Genomic DNA, 17,850 nt, shown 5'->3' with positions numbered 1-17,850 from the left:
TATGTTTTTGTGTGTATATTTTTTATAGTCAATAAGTTTCAATACTTTATCAAATGTTATATAACTATTAAGTATATATATTTCGTACTAGGATCTCGTCACAACACCCAACAGGTAAATAAAACTTCAGTTTACATAATAAAGCCGTATATTGAATTACAATAAAGGTCTCACTTGTATACGTTAACGTTATAATACAAGAACTACACTAAGTTGCAAGATGTAATACCGAACCCCGTAAACAGACTTAATATAAAAATTCTATTTATCTAGTATCACCGTCAAACCAACGCGTAGAGATTGTCTAATCTAAAAATGAACGCCCCTCCACTAAACTTAATTGTTTCAATGTGTGAGGTTCAGTGCGCGCGTCGATTCTACTGCAAACTTTGTCACTCGCGCACTGATTTGTCAACTAATCGGGCGATCAGTTCAGGTGCCTAGCATTGTATGGCGGGGAGAGCGCGCTATGTACGGAATGACACGTCCGTTCTGTCGTGCATCGCGTCATTTATGCACTAGTTGGCCAACTGGTCCTGTCGTTCGGGCATGGACGGGACTGGAGGACTGAACGACCAATGAGGCAGACCAATTTGTGTGTATTGCGTCTATACACGTACTTTGAATGTGAGCGTAAACACAGTGGAGGGGCGTTCATTTTTAGATTAGACAATCTCTAACTGATTTAAACATTCTGGTAAAAATTCACAACAGATAATTTTACAAAACAAGTGACGCTATAAAATCAAGTTTGTCAACGAATCTATTCTCTATCACTAATAATAATATGGCAACATTATCCGTAATACAGATTGTAAATACTGGGCCTTATTTGTAGTGAAGCCCAGGCAAGCTAAATATGCTTATTTGGTCTGATTAGTAGATAAAACTACAAAATTTGAGCGTTCCCAAATCACAATACGACACAGAATAAAGGTTATAAATCGAAATACTAAGTCCTTTAAATATTGCCGGGTTACTAAAGCTAACCGTTTATATGATACGATATGTATTCGATCGTTATAATTGCGATGTTAATAAAATCACAACCCTGCCTACTTAGAACCCTATTGGCACACGAATGGGTAAGGACTGAAGATGTTTCGTTTAAGCTTACGCATTGTACACTACAAAATATAAGAAAATGTGTGAAATATCAGAAAAATATAATAATACTTTGCGCATTTTCGTGCGTTTCATTTGTAAGAATACCTACAAAAATATTTTATTTTTGTGTTTTGTGATAGCGAAGATACTGTATGGTCGAAGAAAATGAATAGAAATTGATGTTATATGCCTCTAGTACTGTTATGACTATTTCGTAGCGTACAATGTGCAAGATCAGGCACATTACATTATCTTAATAAATCTAATCGACTTTGAAAATACATAACAATATATCGGCACCTTCCACACATTTCTCTTAAAATGCATTTGGGGCAATAAATTAAATCGAAAGAATTACAATACAGTGAGTAAGGGTAAGATAAATTTGACCTAAACCGCCAATATTAATTCCTAGGCTATAAATTGAATAGAAATTTAGACGCTTAATTCTGTGCCTCCAGTGAATAAGGGAATAACTCAAAAACAGCACTTTTCAGGAGAGACAAAAAACTATATATCAATACTAAATCTTTATTAATTCAAAATTTTAAGCTTGTATGTGTAAGATATGATGTAAGACTATATTTTTACATATGAACACATATTGTAACAACCCCAGAAATATACTTTTTTCGTGTTTTTTTGTAGTTGTGGCCTTATGAACGAGTACTTCATGGAATAACTCAATGTATTCACATAATTTTTTTTTAACTCTTTGCAATATAACGACTTATGCCCTTATGCACTATGTTCATAATCGCACAACACGACTTATATTATTGCCAGTTTTGGTTTTATAGAAATGATGTGACTTATTATGCTTGAAATTTGTGTACTTTATGACTCAATTGAGGCTTTTTAGTGGAAAATCTATGCACGTAGCTTGAAAAACGAATGAAATCAACGGGTTTTTTTATCGTTATTAGATAATAAAAACAAAACATCATTTAGGTATTTATGCATTTAACCCTAGAAGTCCAATCTACGTAAATTTGACGTATGAACTCTTCTATATTTACCATCGAATCGCTGCAAAATCCAGAACCAATTTATTAGCCGTCGAGACCTAGCAGTACATAGTTGGCTCATCCATGTAAATTCCGCCATTTGGTTGTAAAGAGGATGTTGTGCGTCATTTTGACGTATAATTGGGCTTTTCGTAACTTTTAAAATTGTTTCAAATTTTTATTTTGTGATTTATTTGAATAATTTTTTTCCAAGTCACGTTTCACATGATATCCATAGTATTATACTATAGATTGAGTATAAAATGGGATCCAGACAACATTTATACTAGGACGAAAAACCTTCAATTTTAGTAAATGACGATTATTGTCCTCCGCTGGATTTGGACTTCAAGCAAAGGGATTGGGTGGCTGAAGATGTTGTCCGGAGTAAAACCGAATATGTTATGGGGTTTTGTTACCCATGTATAATGAAAGTCGTAGATTGTAAAATAAACCTTTAATCGATCTTTCAATAATACAGTACTATGTTGTTAATGCTATACCTACAATGTTTCACCAGTCACCACAATGAGTCTAGTCTGTACAGGTTAGCAGGAGACAATCATTGAGTATTGGTATTAAATACGTATCAACTGCGTATTGCGTTTTGCGTATTAACTATTGTCCTAGTGAAAATTAATCGTCGAATCAATTTAAAATTCGATCAAGTACGTTCCGTTTCGGAACGCCACAGATAATAAAATATAGATAATAAAAGTGGCAACGCCACAATGTCATGGTGGTATACATTGAGGATACAAGCACTATAAAGAGATAAGAGAAGCCCGAAAACCATATTCCTGTATGTTCAGTTAATACAGGAAAAGTTATAGGTGGTCAGTGGCGATATTTTACGGCATGATATAGAATTTTAACAATTTCTATATCATATAATATCAAAATAATGTAGATAAATGCTAATGCTTCCTTCTAGGGAAGCGCGCTCCATCATAGGCCACATCTCAGCTTACCATCAGGCGAGATCGTGGTCAAGCGCTTCCCTATCACACAATAAAAATAAAAAAAAAATAAAGAAAATACAATGAGCCGCAAAGATTTTATGAAAAAATTAAGCACAGATTTGAAGGTGCCTTGGATGCAAATACGACTTGTGGCACGCACTTTGAAGAGACTCTACGTGACAATAGCCCAATTTTTTCAAAATATGTGGTACCAGAGTATCCATAAAATGTTTACGAAAATGCAGGACCAAAGAAGTATCGATATTGCGGATTTTTTTCCTATAAAAAAGTCAAATTACCAAAGCACAGTGGCTAAAACGCTATATGCGGAGAAAACGGAGAAAACAATATTCATAAATTGTCAAGACTGGTTATAAATACTTACTTTTTTTATGCGACTATTATAGACTATAGTACCTATTATTGTCTTGATTATTGTAGTTAGATAATTTTTTTGAAAAAAGATTTTAAAAACGAGTTATTTTTTAAAAACTTACCCAATTATAGAAGAAAATATAAGTTTAACATTTTTGTTGGCTTTTTTTAGATGATTCAATTATCGTTCTGTATTTATATAAACAAAGAGTATAATATCATTAAATGCACTTAATGTGTTAACTGTATTTTTAATATCTATTGCAAAAAATAGTTAATTTCCATAGAAATATATTAGTATCCCAAGTTAACTGATAAATACCTTTTTTAAAAAATATAAAGATTTGTTGTTGCAGATTTATTGAAAAAAACGATTTAAAAATAATAAGGAATAGTGTGTGTTGTTTCCGTGCAGTATTCAATTAATAGACCAATAGCAACACGGCATTAATGCCAAACTGTCTCATGTCGTCACTTGAACCAATGACACTAAAAGAGTTGTTCCTTTATGCTCATGTTAGAAAAATGACACAAATGCGTTTATACTAAAATAGTGTTAGGACTGATGGAACAGAATGAATTAAGTCTTTATTCAAAAAGTATAACTACACATACGTCTTTGTGTTCGTTGGTACTTTTGACTCGAGACGAATAGTTCCTTTGCGATTGCCTAAAATGATGGATAAGGTAACTTATACCGTTAATCACACCCTACTTATACCGTTTGGGTCATTTGAAAAAATGGGTTAGGACGCAGCTAGAGATATGACCTTTTGATATGTTGTGTATTTTGACGAGCTGAATCCAATGGTGCAATAAAAACCAAAGGGAATAACTCGTCTTACTCCCTTATTCACTGGAGGCACAGAATTATTCGTTATTATCGAACGGCACATATCCGAATATCGATGAGCCTTAAAAAAGGTAAAAAAAGAACATGTCCTATGATTTGTCTAATAGATCCGGGGAAGGAGTGATGTTTCTAAAGACGTCTAGAGATGGAGACACAGACCGCATGAGGTCGGGGCAAGGCGTGTTGGTTCGCGTCATGCTCTCGAAGCGCTCCCGCATGGCCGCCACGTGGCCAGCCATCACACCAATCCTATCGTCCCTCGTTTCCAAATCTTCACTACCGAATTGTGCCAATTCATCCGACTGTAACGACACTTCGGACGACGCGTAATTCACAACTTTATCCTTATCGTCGACGATCACTTGGACCATCTCATCGGAGAGTAAGGACACTTCAGACGAGGCCGTGTAATATTCACTGATCGGTTCACACACCGTGACCAATTGTTCCGTATCCGAAACGTCTTCAACTACCGAATCGCTCCACTTTTCGACCACGTACGTGGTCACCGGTCGCTCGGCTGGGGTTTCCTCAACAACGGCGTCGCTCCACTTCTCAGCGACGAACGTCTCCACCTGTCTCACGACCACCTCCTCCGGTTCGACTAGCTCCTGCTGCTGTTCGACCAGCTCCTGTTTGTTTTCCACCACCTGTTCCTGTTCCGTTTCTTGTTCCCGTTCGACATCTTCATAATTGGAAGTTTTCATCGTTTCGCACAGTTTATTGATCGCGTCAACGACGTCTCTGAGATCGCTGACATCTTCGGAGGGCATGGTGACGTTTTCAATGGGTAGGACTGTGAAGTCGTCGGTATGTTTGGTGGCGAGGTTGGCGGGCCCGAGCAGGCTGTGCGCGGCGGCGAGCAGCGCGTGCGCGGGGTGCGCGATGGGCGCGAGGTGCGCGGGGCGCGCGGGGGCGAAGGCCCCCGGCGCTCGCTAGCAGGCGCTAGAAGTGCCCGACCAGCCCTCCAGCGGCACCTTCAGCGGCGGCGGCGGCGCCTGCGCCTTGCTCACTGCACATACGTTACCTTACATATATTTTGCAGAAATGTGCAGCTTATAAAGGCTCCGTTAAGAGTAATGATTACAGTATTATCGAATGGTAAATGTTAAAAATATGTACCTAAAAGTGCTTCTATAAGAAGTCTAATTGAATAAATAAATGTTTGAGTTTGAATGAACTTTTGTAGCAAAAATGATGTATTCTATTTATGTGTATGTGAAGGGTAGGTATAGAAAAATAATAAACTTAAGGTACTTCATATTATCATTGGGTACAGTTTGAAAATTTAATGTTAAAAGCTAAATTTATTTGTTCTTATAAAGCTTTAGCCGTAAAATTTATATACTGCTCAACAAAAAATAATAATGTAGATTTTATTATGATAAGATATTTATAATTATAATAATATATAATCTCCCTAATGAGTCAATTTCCTTTTTTGTAATAGGTAGCGTAATATTATTGAGCAAAATATAGGGTCCACAAGAAAGGAAGCGAAGCTTATTTCATTTTTCGTTAATACTGTATCATCTGTCATCACGGGAAGCCTCGGAGCACACATAAAAATCAATCAGCAATGTGTATATACAATAACAATTAAATGCATTAGGCACATTTGTTATTCATTTTAATATTTTTACATTGAAAACCAAAATTGTCTTTGCATGCACCATGCGATGGTTTTGTTAGTAGTCGTGAATAGAAATGCTATGATGATACAAATTATTGTTAGTCATGAAACATTACTAACTACACTATTATTTTTTTATTTTTAGACCTAAGTTAAATAATAGTACGAATTGTAAGAGTAGTAAGGTTTACAAAGAATTTATTTTTCTCAACACTCTCAAACCATTGGCATTTTAAACATTAACGGTCATACTAATAAAATGCTACCCATTCGCTTTGCAATGGATTAGTTATTGCAATAACCTGTTTTGTTTTTATGATTGACGTTTCATGTGAGCAAGAGCAGGACACAGCTATGGTAGAAAATGGTAGAAATTTATCCATTGTTTAACTTTTTATTAGTAAGGCCGTAACAGTTTAATTGAATTAATTTAATTGAAACAACAATATGCCAATTAAACTATAATTGTTTATAACTATTGAAAATGAATGTTGATTATAAATTGCAATTAACTGTATACCAAATTTTGGATTAATTAAAAAAAAATATAGTAAGAGGAAATGAAATTTATAAGGATTTAAATTTTAAATAGACAGAAATTAATAAACTTTGTCTTATTTGGGCATAACTGTAATCAGTATAATAACGAAATATAATAGGTAGTAATATACTTCTTCCCCACTATAACTATACCAAAATTAGCTTTAACATAATAATATATATGTCGGAGAATTTAAATAACTCTCCATAATTAATTATAATTAGGTAGATATGTGAAATAATATTAAATAATGACTCAGTGCGCACACCTTGCGCGGTCGATGGTAGTACCGAGACTATATCATCGAGCTACTGACTCAAGGAATATAAACCATAGCATGGCCCGTAAGCCCATACATTTCATATCAATTCAATATCGACATTATGTTGTACACAATAGAGTACATTATAATAGGAAGGTATAGCCACATAACAACTACTCTGTTATGATTCTCTCACATATATGTATATAAAATAACTACAATGTTAATATTGTTTCATGCAATAGAATATCATGCCATGCTTATAGAGAGATAAACTTACCCGATGGCCATGCGCGTTCAATCGAATATTACTCTAGAAATCTTATTCTAAATAAAAAGTGCATATTGCAAGTAGTTCTAAAATTCTAATATTTTTTTTTCTCTTATTTTCAAAACATAAAAAAATTCTTTTGAAAATCGCTAAATAGTATGTAATTTCATAAAAAAAGTGAAATATTATTGTTACTTTAAGAGTTTATAAATTTTTAATTTAATAAAAATAATGAGCATTTTATTAAAATTAATACCTACTTATATTTTATATTTTTTTCAGTATCAGCCATTTTCTTTGACCAATACATAAATATGACCACTTTATTGTGAGTTATAATTTTTATGAATAATTGCTGTGAAACGAAACATAAGCTTTGGACAACACACGTCAGGTCAAACAATGAAATACATTGCAACGCTTCAAAATATTACTCTTTTATTGATCAAAAATATAATATAAATTTAAATATTAAGCATTTTACATTACCGTATCACATGTACCAGTTACTTAGTGTAAAGCGTAAACCTCTAAATCGTTTTAATATATAGACTTTTTATTTATAATTGTTTAATATAAACTGCGTATTTTTTATAATAAAATGTCTATTTCTGTAAAGGAAGCACGAAGTAAGGCAAACGATTGAGAGATTTCCTTGCTCCTGTAACAATTAAGCAGGCAAATTGTTTTTCAATAATGGCACCTCACTATAGTAACAAAATTACAACAATTCAATCTACATACGTACACATTATAATATCTACGTGCAAATTTAATGACGAAAAGGAACATATTCATGCAAATTTAACATATTTTTTGTACTTATAAGCGTAAATTTCAAGTAAAAATATTATATATGAATACCTACTTGCTGACGACTACATAAATATTCTATTTAGGGCCGATTTTTCAATCCTTGGTTAAAATTTATCCGTCCAATAAAGTATTACACGAACATTTTAAAATGTCACCTGTAAACTGTGAAATACGGACAATTAGAATACATTTTTGAAATGGTAGTTTAATACGTTATTCGATGTCTAAATTTTAACCAACGATTGAAAAATCAGCCCTAAACCTCATGTAACAATATAACTGTTCTAGTATTTTGTAAAGTGCTAAAACATGACAGAAAAGGTTGCACGTTAAAAATGAAAAAACAACCTTTTGACACGTGAATATGATCAATTTTCGTCAATAAAAGGAAAATGCAAAACGTTCTACAAAATAATATAATGACTCAAAACAATATCTAATCCCTTCCATACGATAAACTACGATTTTGGTAAAACTAAACTTAACATAAACAGGTTACGAAAACTATGCTTTTAAAGTTAACATTCTTTACCATTGGCCTACGCAACATGATCGAATCATTGACAATAAACCAAATTGCATCAAACATCCTAAAAGTAATTAAAACAATAATTTTGGTTAAATGGGAATAAAGACTTAATTGGAAGTGAAATGAAATCCATATCACATATTTAAAGCATGAAAATGTAGATTTAGAACAAAAATACAACATAAAGCTAAATAAAAATGCCTTTTGGACGGTAGAAGTTTCGAGACAAACACGACGTTTACAGAAAAGAAACATTGGACATAGACAACATGCTTATATTCATGCACCACTTGTCAAACGACCCATAAACAAGAGACAGACATTCCCATAGACAATTTGGTTTAAAAACATAGACTAAATTATTATGCCAAATTGACTTGTACCTATTGCACCTAATTACATACTTACATACAAATATATTATAACTAACTAAATTGTATACGTTTATGACTAAAAAGAGCAACATGATATGTGCGTCTCGCTCTTTAGTTAAAAATAAAAATATCGTAATATAACTTCACAGTCAAGAATTAAATCTTTAGTTTCTAAAAAGGTATCTTAACTGTAATTCTATCGCAGCAAATAAAAATCGAATAATATAATGTGCAAAGAGAATCGAAATAATCATATTCGCATAATCGATTTTATAAAAGTTTATGCATACGTAAAAACTACTTAGTCATTAGTATGTTGTAAGGAATTGCAAAGCTGCCGCGTTATATACAAAACAAATTGAATTACAAACATTGAGTTACTATGTACTACGTACTAGAGAGGACATCGCTACTACACTATTTGTAACACGAGTTAGAGTCAATCGTCTCAAACCAATTTGTTACATTGATTGGTTTTAATTGATAAGCTTATTCATATTTTTTAATATGATAAACAATTTTTATTTGTTACATTGATTAGTTTTAATTTATAAGTACCTAATAAGAGGCAGAATCTACAAAGTACTCACTAGCCGCCCCGATTTTGTTCGAGGTGTCCTCTCTAAACGTAGTAATAATACCTCAATGATTACAATTAATAATAATGTTTATAGTACCAATAAATTGATATATACCTTCAACATACAATAACTATAAAGTGCGAATACTACATAAGGTCAGTCGGCGACCGAATTGCGCATCTACTAAACTCAAAATATCCCCACTTAATCTCAAGTCAAGTCAAGTCAATTGAGAAGGAAGTATGGGATGCACTGTTATTTTTCCTTTTTAGATCTTTATTTATAATTACCCGTAAGCAACTTTTATTCGTATAATATTTATTTGATATGTATTTGTTTCAATGTGTTGCCATTGTATATAAGTCACAATGTAAAATGTGTACAAATCTTAATATATGTGCATTATGTGTTTCTATTATGTGTTTCTATTAAAACATTCAGTATCCCATATTTCTCTCCTCAAGTCTATGACGTCAAATCCCTACTGTCAGACTATTGTGCGTTTCACGAGAGAGTTCCCCTGCCGTTATGTTGGCATACCTGACTGTCAAAAACGTCAAAGAGCTAAGAAGCGTTACAGAGTTGTCGAGCTTTTCCGAAATTTATAAATGTATTAGAGATTGACATCATGCCGCATACGCTTAGAAGTGGTGAAAGAGAAATGGCTCTGTAACGCTTCTAAGCTCTTTGACGTTTTTGACAGTCAGGTATGCCAACATAACGGCAGGGGAACTCTCTCGTGAAACGCACTATATCATTATAATTTATTCCACTCTGTCAGTCTATCTGTCCGTCAATCATCATTTCAAAGAATCGTAGAATAGCTGTCAATTCCAATACTTGCTTTTTTGATAGATACCATTCAACCTAATAACTTTTGATCAATGTTTATTCAAATTTTTTGTCAGTCCCTCAATCTATTTAACTTAACTTGTCTTTTGTCATATTTCTAGTCTAGCGACTAACCGCTGTACACCCACTACCCACTTCCCACCTACTACGGTCTCACTTCATGTGAGTTAACCTCCCCGTATGTATAAGGCCGCGTTTTCATTTGCGAGAAAACTTCGCGGAAGTTTTCTTGCAGATGGAAACGCGGCCTAAGTCAGTCATATCCCGCCCACCAAGTTAATGTTTCTCGTAGTTCTGTCAGTCAGTCCCCACTACGCACACTTATCATGCTGCGCAGCTCCACTCGGCGCGGTGGGATGAATCACACACGTCATACGTCAGTCACCCACTATACCCCCTCCCCCCACTATTGCCAACATCATACGCACCTCCCACCGCCTTCTCGCTCACTTAACGTCAGTCACCTACCAAGGTCATACGTCAAGTCACCCACTACATTCCCCCCACTCGAAAACGGCGGCAGCACGGTCCTACTTAACGTTTACTCAGTCACCCTCCCCAGTCAGTCAGTCCCCGCCCACTACACGCCCCTAGGCGGGATATGACTGACTTACGTTTCCTTTACGGGGGTAAAGGAAACGTAAGTCAGTCATATCCCGCCCACCAAGTTAATATTTCTCGTTGTTCTGTCAGTCAGTCCCCACTAGGCACACTTACCATGGTGCGCGGCGCTGCAGTACCCCTTAGCGACCCGCAGGAAGGGCGGCGGCGCGGGGAACGTGCGCGGAGCCCGGAACAGCTCCGCGAAGCGCGCCTCCCACTCCGCGCGGTGGGACGAGCCGCGCACGGGGGGAGGGGGGGCGGAGGTGTCCTCGTTAGTGCTGGTCGAGTGCGTGCTTTGGACGCTCTGGAATTGTGTAAATGTACAATAAAATATACGCTCTGTAAACTCTGGAAATTAACAATATAAAAAAAGACGGGTTGCACTCCGGGAGTGCAGAAGTGAAAACTTGATTATTAACGTTGAGCATGTTTGATATCCATCCGTCTTACGCTTTTTCGATCAGGTCACGTGTCCTGACGCGAGTTTAAGATTTTATACCCATTACAGAAAAAGTGCTCAACGCCGCTAAAGAAGTTTTCACTTCAAAAAAATATGAACCGAATTGAGAACCTCCTCCTTTTTTTGGAAGTCGGTTAAAAACGTCATGATTAACGCTGTCCGGCCCGTGTCGGAGCCGGGAAACAAATGACACAATATCCATCGACATTTCAACGCCATGCCCCGTCCAAACACAACCAAAACGTGCCCCGGACGGTAGGTACCCACACAGTGCCTAAATCAGCTTTAAGACATTCTATATGATACACGTTAAACGTATGAGGCACTGATTTCTCGTACTCTAAAGGTGAATGAAAAATGAAGCATTTTTGCAGGACTTTGTATATCCAGCAACAAGTTTGAGTAATAAAGGATTACACGAGTTTATTAGCACAAAGTTCGACGGATTATAAACTCGTTTGCGCTCTAAACGGACACAGGTTGTAATAATGATTGTTGATTGATGTTGTAATATGTTTACAAGTTTTAACATGTATTTGTGATGTTTTATTCATCATGGTACAATAAAAAAAATATTGCTTTTAGTCACTCTAACGTATAACATCTTTTTCAAAAAACAAATTATGTTTATTTATATTCATGTTTGTACTCTACTACTATAAATAATATGTATTTTATGATGTGTGTATGACGTATGGAGTTTCTTGCCGGTTCTTCTCCATAGATACTGCTTTCCGTATCGGTGGTAAATTTAAAAAATGTAATGACGATTCAAAAGTGCTTCTGGAAGAAATCTAATTGAATAAATAAATGTTTGAGTTTGAGTTATGTATATGTATGTATATACTCACATGTTGTCTATGATGCGGGGGCGGAGGGGGCGCCAGCGAGGCGCCGCGCGCGGGCGGCGGGGGCGGAGCGCCCGGGGGCGGCGGGGGGCACACGCCGGGGGGGCGGAGCCCGCGGGGGGCTCGGAGGGTGCCTGATATCATTAACACACGTTAGTAAATTTTAGTACAATTTTATAGCCTTTAGAAATTCTGCTCAATAAATATTTATTCTTTGAAAATTTAGGATTCCTGTAGTCAGAATGTAATCAATAACGATGCGCTTTATGTTAAAAGCTGATTATAATAAAAATATATGTATAGAATAGGTAAGTTTTCTAAAATTTAAAATTATTTTCCATACAATTTTTTCAAATTTAATATTAAATGATGTAGTGGTGTGTAATTAATTCTACATTCATATTATAATGAAAAACAAGTTCTCGACTCACCAAAATGCGACGCCGGGTTTTTAGTCCCCACCGGTATGGGTGGCGGGTGGAATGGCGCGGGGGGCGGCTGCGGGGGGCGGGAGGGGTTCGCGCCGCTCGGGGGCGACGGGGGCGATACGGGGGGCGACCTGCGAAATTTTATTTAGTTCAAACATTGGCAGGTAATTCGGTTTACTGACGATAGTTGAACGTGACAACGTCCGATTGCGCTTCTTTGTCACTCGTTCCGCGCTCTCGCTCGCACTTCAAGCCTTACATGGAACGCCTCAGAGCGAGGTAACGCCGCATGAGTCATGTTTTTTCGTGCGTGCAGCCGGCGCTATCGAATTATAAGACGTTGTCACGTCAATAAATATAAAATATTAAAGAATGAAATTATGAGAAGTCACACAACAAAATTCTAAAATAAAAACAACTGTTTTGGCTACGCGCTCCACCAGGACCTAATAATAAATAATTAACAGGATGATGATGATAAAGCTGTGACGTCACAATTGTTTTTTTTTTCTTATACTATATAGAGAAATTATAATTTCAACCAACTTTCCGACCGCGGCTTCACCCGCCGTGTCTTATACCTTATAAATTATATACTACCTTCTCCTTGAATCACTCTATCTATTACAAAAACTGCATCAGAATCCGTTGCGTAGTTTTAAAGATTTTAGCATACATAGGTACATAGAAACAGAGAAAGCGACTTTGTTTTATATTATGTAGTGATAATTGTAAAATATTCATAGCAAAATGCCAGTGGCCAAATGAGGAAGACTAGAATAACACAACTTATATAATTTGTTATCAGTACCCAAAATAACCAAATACCAAAACAACATACCTCGGCACCCTCATGCTCTGCGCTCTGGCCGCTAACTTCCCATTAACGAGCTTCTTGGGCGGGGGCGAAGGCCTATCCGGCGCCGGGTTGAGGGTCGGGGGCTTCGGCGCGAGGTTCGGCTTGCCGTGGCTCACGCGGGGCCGCTCCGAGAGGTCCGACGTGGAGTGGGAGGACGCGGGCGCGGGGGTGGGGGGGGCTGATGTCAGTGACGTCATTGAACCGCCTGGAATTTTATTTGTATATTATAACTAGCTTCCGCCCACGACTTTGTACGTTCATCCCCGTTTTTCCCCGTTCCCGCAAAAATTTCGGGCAATCCTTTCTTAGCGGATGCCTACGTCCTAACATCTACCTGCATGCCAAATTTCAGCCCGATACGTTCAGTGGTTTGGGCTGTGCATTGATAGATCACTATATCAGACCTTTGAGTTTTATTTATATAGAAGACTAGAGGTCCGCCCCGGCTTCGCCCGTGTTACATATTTCGCAATAAAAGGTAGCCTATATCCTTTCTCGGGTATCAAAATATCTCCATACCAAATTACATGCAAATTGGTTCAGTAGTTTAGGCGTGATTGAGTAACAGACAGACAGACAGAGTTACTTTCGCATTTATAATATTAGTATGGATATAAACATCAAAATTTAAAATACCTATAGAAATTGATATAATAATTAAAATAAACGTTTCTGATTTTATGAATAAATATTAATAAAATCTGTAGCTTTATATGTAATAAGTAATAACAAAGAACATTATCGAGGAATATTTAAATCTATTTTTAATCATTAATTCATAAACTAACAAGTTCGATTATACACAACTAGGTACAAAATGTCTTTAAGGGACAGGGAAATATTAATCTGTAGTTTTATAATAGCACAGAACAATATTGAGGAATATTTGATTATACATACATATTTTTAATTTCATTGACTAACAAGTTCGATTTAAAACAACTGGGTACAAAACGTCTTTAAGAGACAGGGACAGCAATTTTTACATACAACAGCATTCACAATAATATTATGTCTCAAAAATATTAAAATAATAAAAAATGTTGTGTGGTTTTATGAAACCACGGTAAAAGTGAAACTGTTCGAACGGTTCCGAACACTGCTTTGTGTAGCGCATGTCGCGTGACGGTCGGCTGCCGAGTAGGTATACCTACTCGGCAGCCGCGATACACGCGACATGCGCTACACAGATCAAAAAGTTTGAGACGATGTAATAAAAGTTTCACTTTAAAAACACACACATTTTATTATAGCTGACATTATTATCGCACTTAAAAAAAGTAAACACAACTTAAAATTGCATCTCTGCATGTGGCGTCTCTTCCATAACACAACTTATTTTTAATCTATTTCCCAGTATCCTATAATTATATCATTAAGCATGCGTTTACATGTGATGTGTAGATTGAAATATCAAGACCACACGCCGCATCTATTTCCGATACAAGTTTACACCAAACTATTAACTTGGACAAATATACTTTACGCTCTCCCGCTGAACTAATAAATAAAACATAACATTTCATTATTACTTTTAGTTTGTGTTCGCTTCAGAAATATATTGAACTGTTATATTACGGCACATTATTTTATTACCAGAAAATAATGTGCGTGTAATTTGAGTTTGACTTACAATCACGTTAAAAAACTGTCCGAAGCAAAACTCTCACGAGTGTGGTAGGCAGACTTTTCTAATGCGCGATACAATAGATTTTGAACATTAGAACCAGGAAATAAGGTGTCAATTTCAATGAATGTTTTATACACATCGATCGGACGTTTTTTGACGATCTTTATATCGTCTTCTCGTCTGAAATAGGCGACTGTCAGTTCAATTGTTTATACTCAATCAATCAAGTAAGTCAATAAGCCTACATACCAAGTGAAACCTGTGATCCAGAGTGCAGCGAGCTCCGATTCCTGTGCAGAGTGCTTGCCACGTGCGTTGGTAGCGTTTGTTCTGACGTTTGCGAACTGACGCGCTCTGTCACAGAGCCCGTAGTTAGTACGGAGTCTGACGAACTCTGGAAGGAAGAACATAAATTGAATAAAATGATAAAATGATTGTTCTGCTATGTCACTACATATAATTGTTTCAACACCACGTAGCACCACAGTAAACAGAATAGGAACAGTAGCGTAACTCCCTACAAAACGTTCAAAACGGCTCACTGACACAAACGTATGCATCGACGAGCGTTTTGAACATTTTATAGAAAAAATGCACAAATTCTTGGATAAACTAAATAGTTCTACTAAGAATAATAGACATGATTCTCTAGATCAGCTAATTTTGCTTTTATTTTAAATCTGATAAAATCTTTCTTCCTGTATTCCATAGAATCAGATAATTTGCAGTGCTGTGTTTTTGTTCATAAATTACTCCTTTGTTCATAGAAAATTTAATTTCATTAATTGGGTCAGTAGTTTAAAAAAATAGCTTTCAAATAAATTTCTCGTCATAACATGGTTTATATAGCTTTAGACACGAACTAGTAATTGAATGAAGTAATTCAATTTAAAAGCCCTTGATGAAAGCCCCGAGTGCCTATATAATAGATATCATTTATTAAATGGCAACCTTTTACCTTGTTCATGTTACGCTTTTACGAAAATTTGTATGGGGATTTTAAATTAGAATTTGTTAGCTTCATAGTTCTCGGTAGTAACTATTTAGTTCTTCTTACTAACTTTCTACTTACGTCAAACGATTAGATAGAACTAGAGCTAGAGCAAGAGCATTATTTCGTGATCTAGTGTAAACGAAGAAAACTCGTATTCAGTGTAGTATTAGAACATTACTAAAGAATCTTTTCAGACGCACTCAGAACAGCGAAAGAATGCTCTACGCCTGAATACACAATAATTTGACATAGTGGGGTTAAAATGAGCATTCGCTCGTTTGACGTAAATGTACCGTTACTAAATTAACCAATTAAAAAAAAGGAATTGTGAGTAAAATTAAATTTCAGCATTAATAAAGTTTTTTGTCAATTATTAGATAAATTAAAAAAAACTATCGATACGAACGTTAAATCGTCTGCAACTGAGTTTATTTCAACTTTGTTGGCAACATTCGTTGCGCTAAAAGTTTAAATTGTTCCTGTACAAACTTCGTCTGGTGAGTCGTGGTAATCGATTTTTTTTTAAAGTGTACAGCTTGTATGAAATACAATTAACGTATATTAAAAGTGAGAAACCTTTTGTAGAATGCATTGAAATAACGAAAAATAACGTTCAATAGAGATTCTTTAGGAAGACATTTGAGTGGAAATCTCTTTACGCATTAAAGTTAGAGACTTACATTACGTTCCGGTTATAGTATATAATATTATAATTTATTTATCACTAGGCTTCCGCCCGCGGCTTCGCCCACGCAGTCAAAGAAAAACCCGCATAGTTCCCGTTCCCGTGGGATTTCCGGGATTGCGTCATTTTCCCGGGATAAAAAGTAGCCTATGTCCTTTCTCGGGTATCAAAATATCTCTATACCAAATTTCATGCAAATTGGTTCAGTAGTTAAGGCGTGATTGAGTAACAGACAGACAGACAGACAGAGTTACTTTCGCATTTATAATATTAAGTATGGATTTAACACATACCATGAGTAACGACTATTAAATTTACATGTGTCATAATAATTACAAGTAATTGATTACCGACTTCTCTATGGAGGATTACGTCATGCTTGAAAAACTATGTTTTCTAAGATTTCAAGGGCAAAGCCATAAAAAATATTAATAAATAATTCATTGAATAATTTTATGCTATTATTTCTATATTGTTTCCGATACAGCATCAAAATGGACCTGTCAGATTATATTTTTTTGCAAAATGACCATATTATAATCTCGAGCTTTTTTTGTTCATAAGTGTGAATTAATTATCTAAACTAAAGATCAACAACGATATATTATATATTTCAATTTCAAATTATCACCAATAATAGGTGCTTGATAAAAAAAGAGCGTGTGTGCCGAGCACACGTGGCAGAAGAGAAACTTCTCTGGCAAGATTCAAAGAAACCAAAATCGTCGCCGTCCTCCATGACGTGAAGGCATTGCCATGATGCGACCTAATAATAATTTTACTTTCAACGCGACTAAAGAAGTTAAACTTCAAAAAAAAGTATATGCATTTCTCATTTAGGTACGGAAACCTATAACAAACGAATATTCAGATCAGGAAATACTTTATACTACCAAAAGCGGACATAGGAAACATTTTATCCACAAGAGAAGGAAAAGATAAATCCAAATGACATCCGAAAGCTTTCACAGTAACAGTTATAGTAATCCATTAATTGTTACACAGGAAAACCTACAAATTGACCTCCCGGGTCCATCCGGTCCCAATATCTGGTAATTAGATGAGGTATTGTTTCTGTTGTAAAAGCCTGTTGTCTACATGGTGTCATGTAGACAACAGGCTTTTACACCAAAAAATACATGATATTAACCTATTATTGGGTAATTATAACCTAGGTACC

At 35.8% G+C, this 17,850-nt stretch overlaps 2 protein-coding genes and 1 long non-coding RNA gene across 3 annotated transcripts in view; all 3 read right to left on the bottom strand.

Annotated features, from left to right (window-relative positions):
* Nucleotides 1–4,317: 4,317 nt before the first annotated feature.
* On the bottom strand, nucleotides 4,318–5,079 carry LOC149483186 (uncharacterized). The gene has a single exon (XM_089702186.1). It carries the CDS (start codon nucleotides 5,075–5,077, stop codon nucleotides 4,394–4,396), a length of 684 nt encoding a protein of 227 aa, XP_089558312.1. The 5' UTR covers nucleotides 5,078–5,079; the 3' UTR covers nucleotides 4,318–4,393.
* Nucleotides 5,080–5,194: 115 nt separating this feature from the next.
* Vrp1 (Verprolin 1) overlaps nucleotides 5,195–17,850 on the bottom strand; it is a 35,379-nt gene continuing 22,723 nt past the window's right edge. Inside the window, exons 3-8 of the mRNA XM_089702155.1 lie at nucleotides 15,241–15,385; nucleotides 13,344–13,566; nucleotides 12,506–12,633; nucleotides 12,078–12,208; nucleotides 10,881–11,070; nucleotides 5,195–5,316 (exon numbers count right to left, since the gene is read on the bottom strand). Of these exons, the coding sequence (XP_089558281.1) occupies nucleotides 5,240–5,316; nucleotides 10,881–11,070; nucleotides 12,078–12,208; nucleotides 12,506–12,633; nucleotides 13,344–13,566; nucleotides 15,241–15,385 (894 nt within the window). The 3' untranslated portion in view covers nucleotides 5,195–5,239. The remainder of the gene's footprint in view (nucleotides 5,317–10,880; nucleotides 11,071–12,077; nucleotides 12,209–12,505; nucleotides 12,634–13,343; nucleotides 13,567–15,240; nucleotides 15,386–17,850) is intronic.
* Nucleotides 7,428–9,092, bottom strand: LOC149483185 (uncharacterized). The gene is made up of 2 exons (XR_016316471.1): nucleotides 8,090–9,092; nucleotides 7,428–7,889 (listed from the first exon to the last, which is right to left on the bottom strand). It is a non-coding gene; the product is annotated as an uncharacterized LOC149483185 (long non-coding RNA).

This window comes from Colias philodice, chromosome 13 (assembly GCF_061535455.1).
Source record: "Colias philodice isolate Cphi_HAF_F1 chromosome 13, ilColPhil1 Martin Lab GWU primary, whole genome shotgun sequence".
Lineage (NCBI taxonomy): Eukaryota > Metazoa > Arthropoda > Insecta > Lepidoptera > Pieridae > Colias > Colias philodice.
This window is presented reverse-complemented; position numbering and strand designations above follow the sequence as displayed.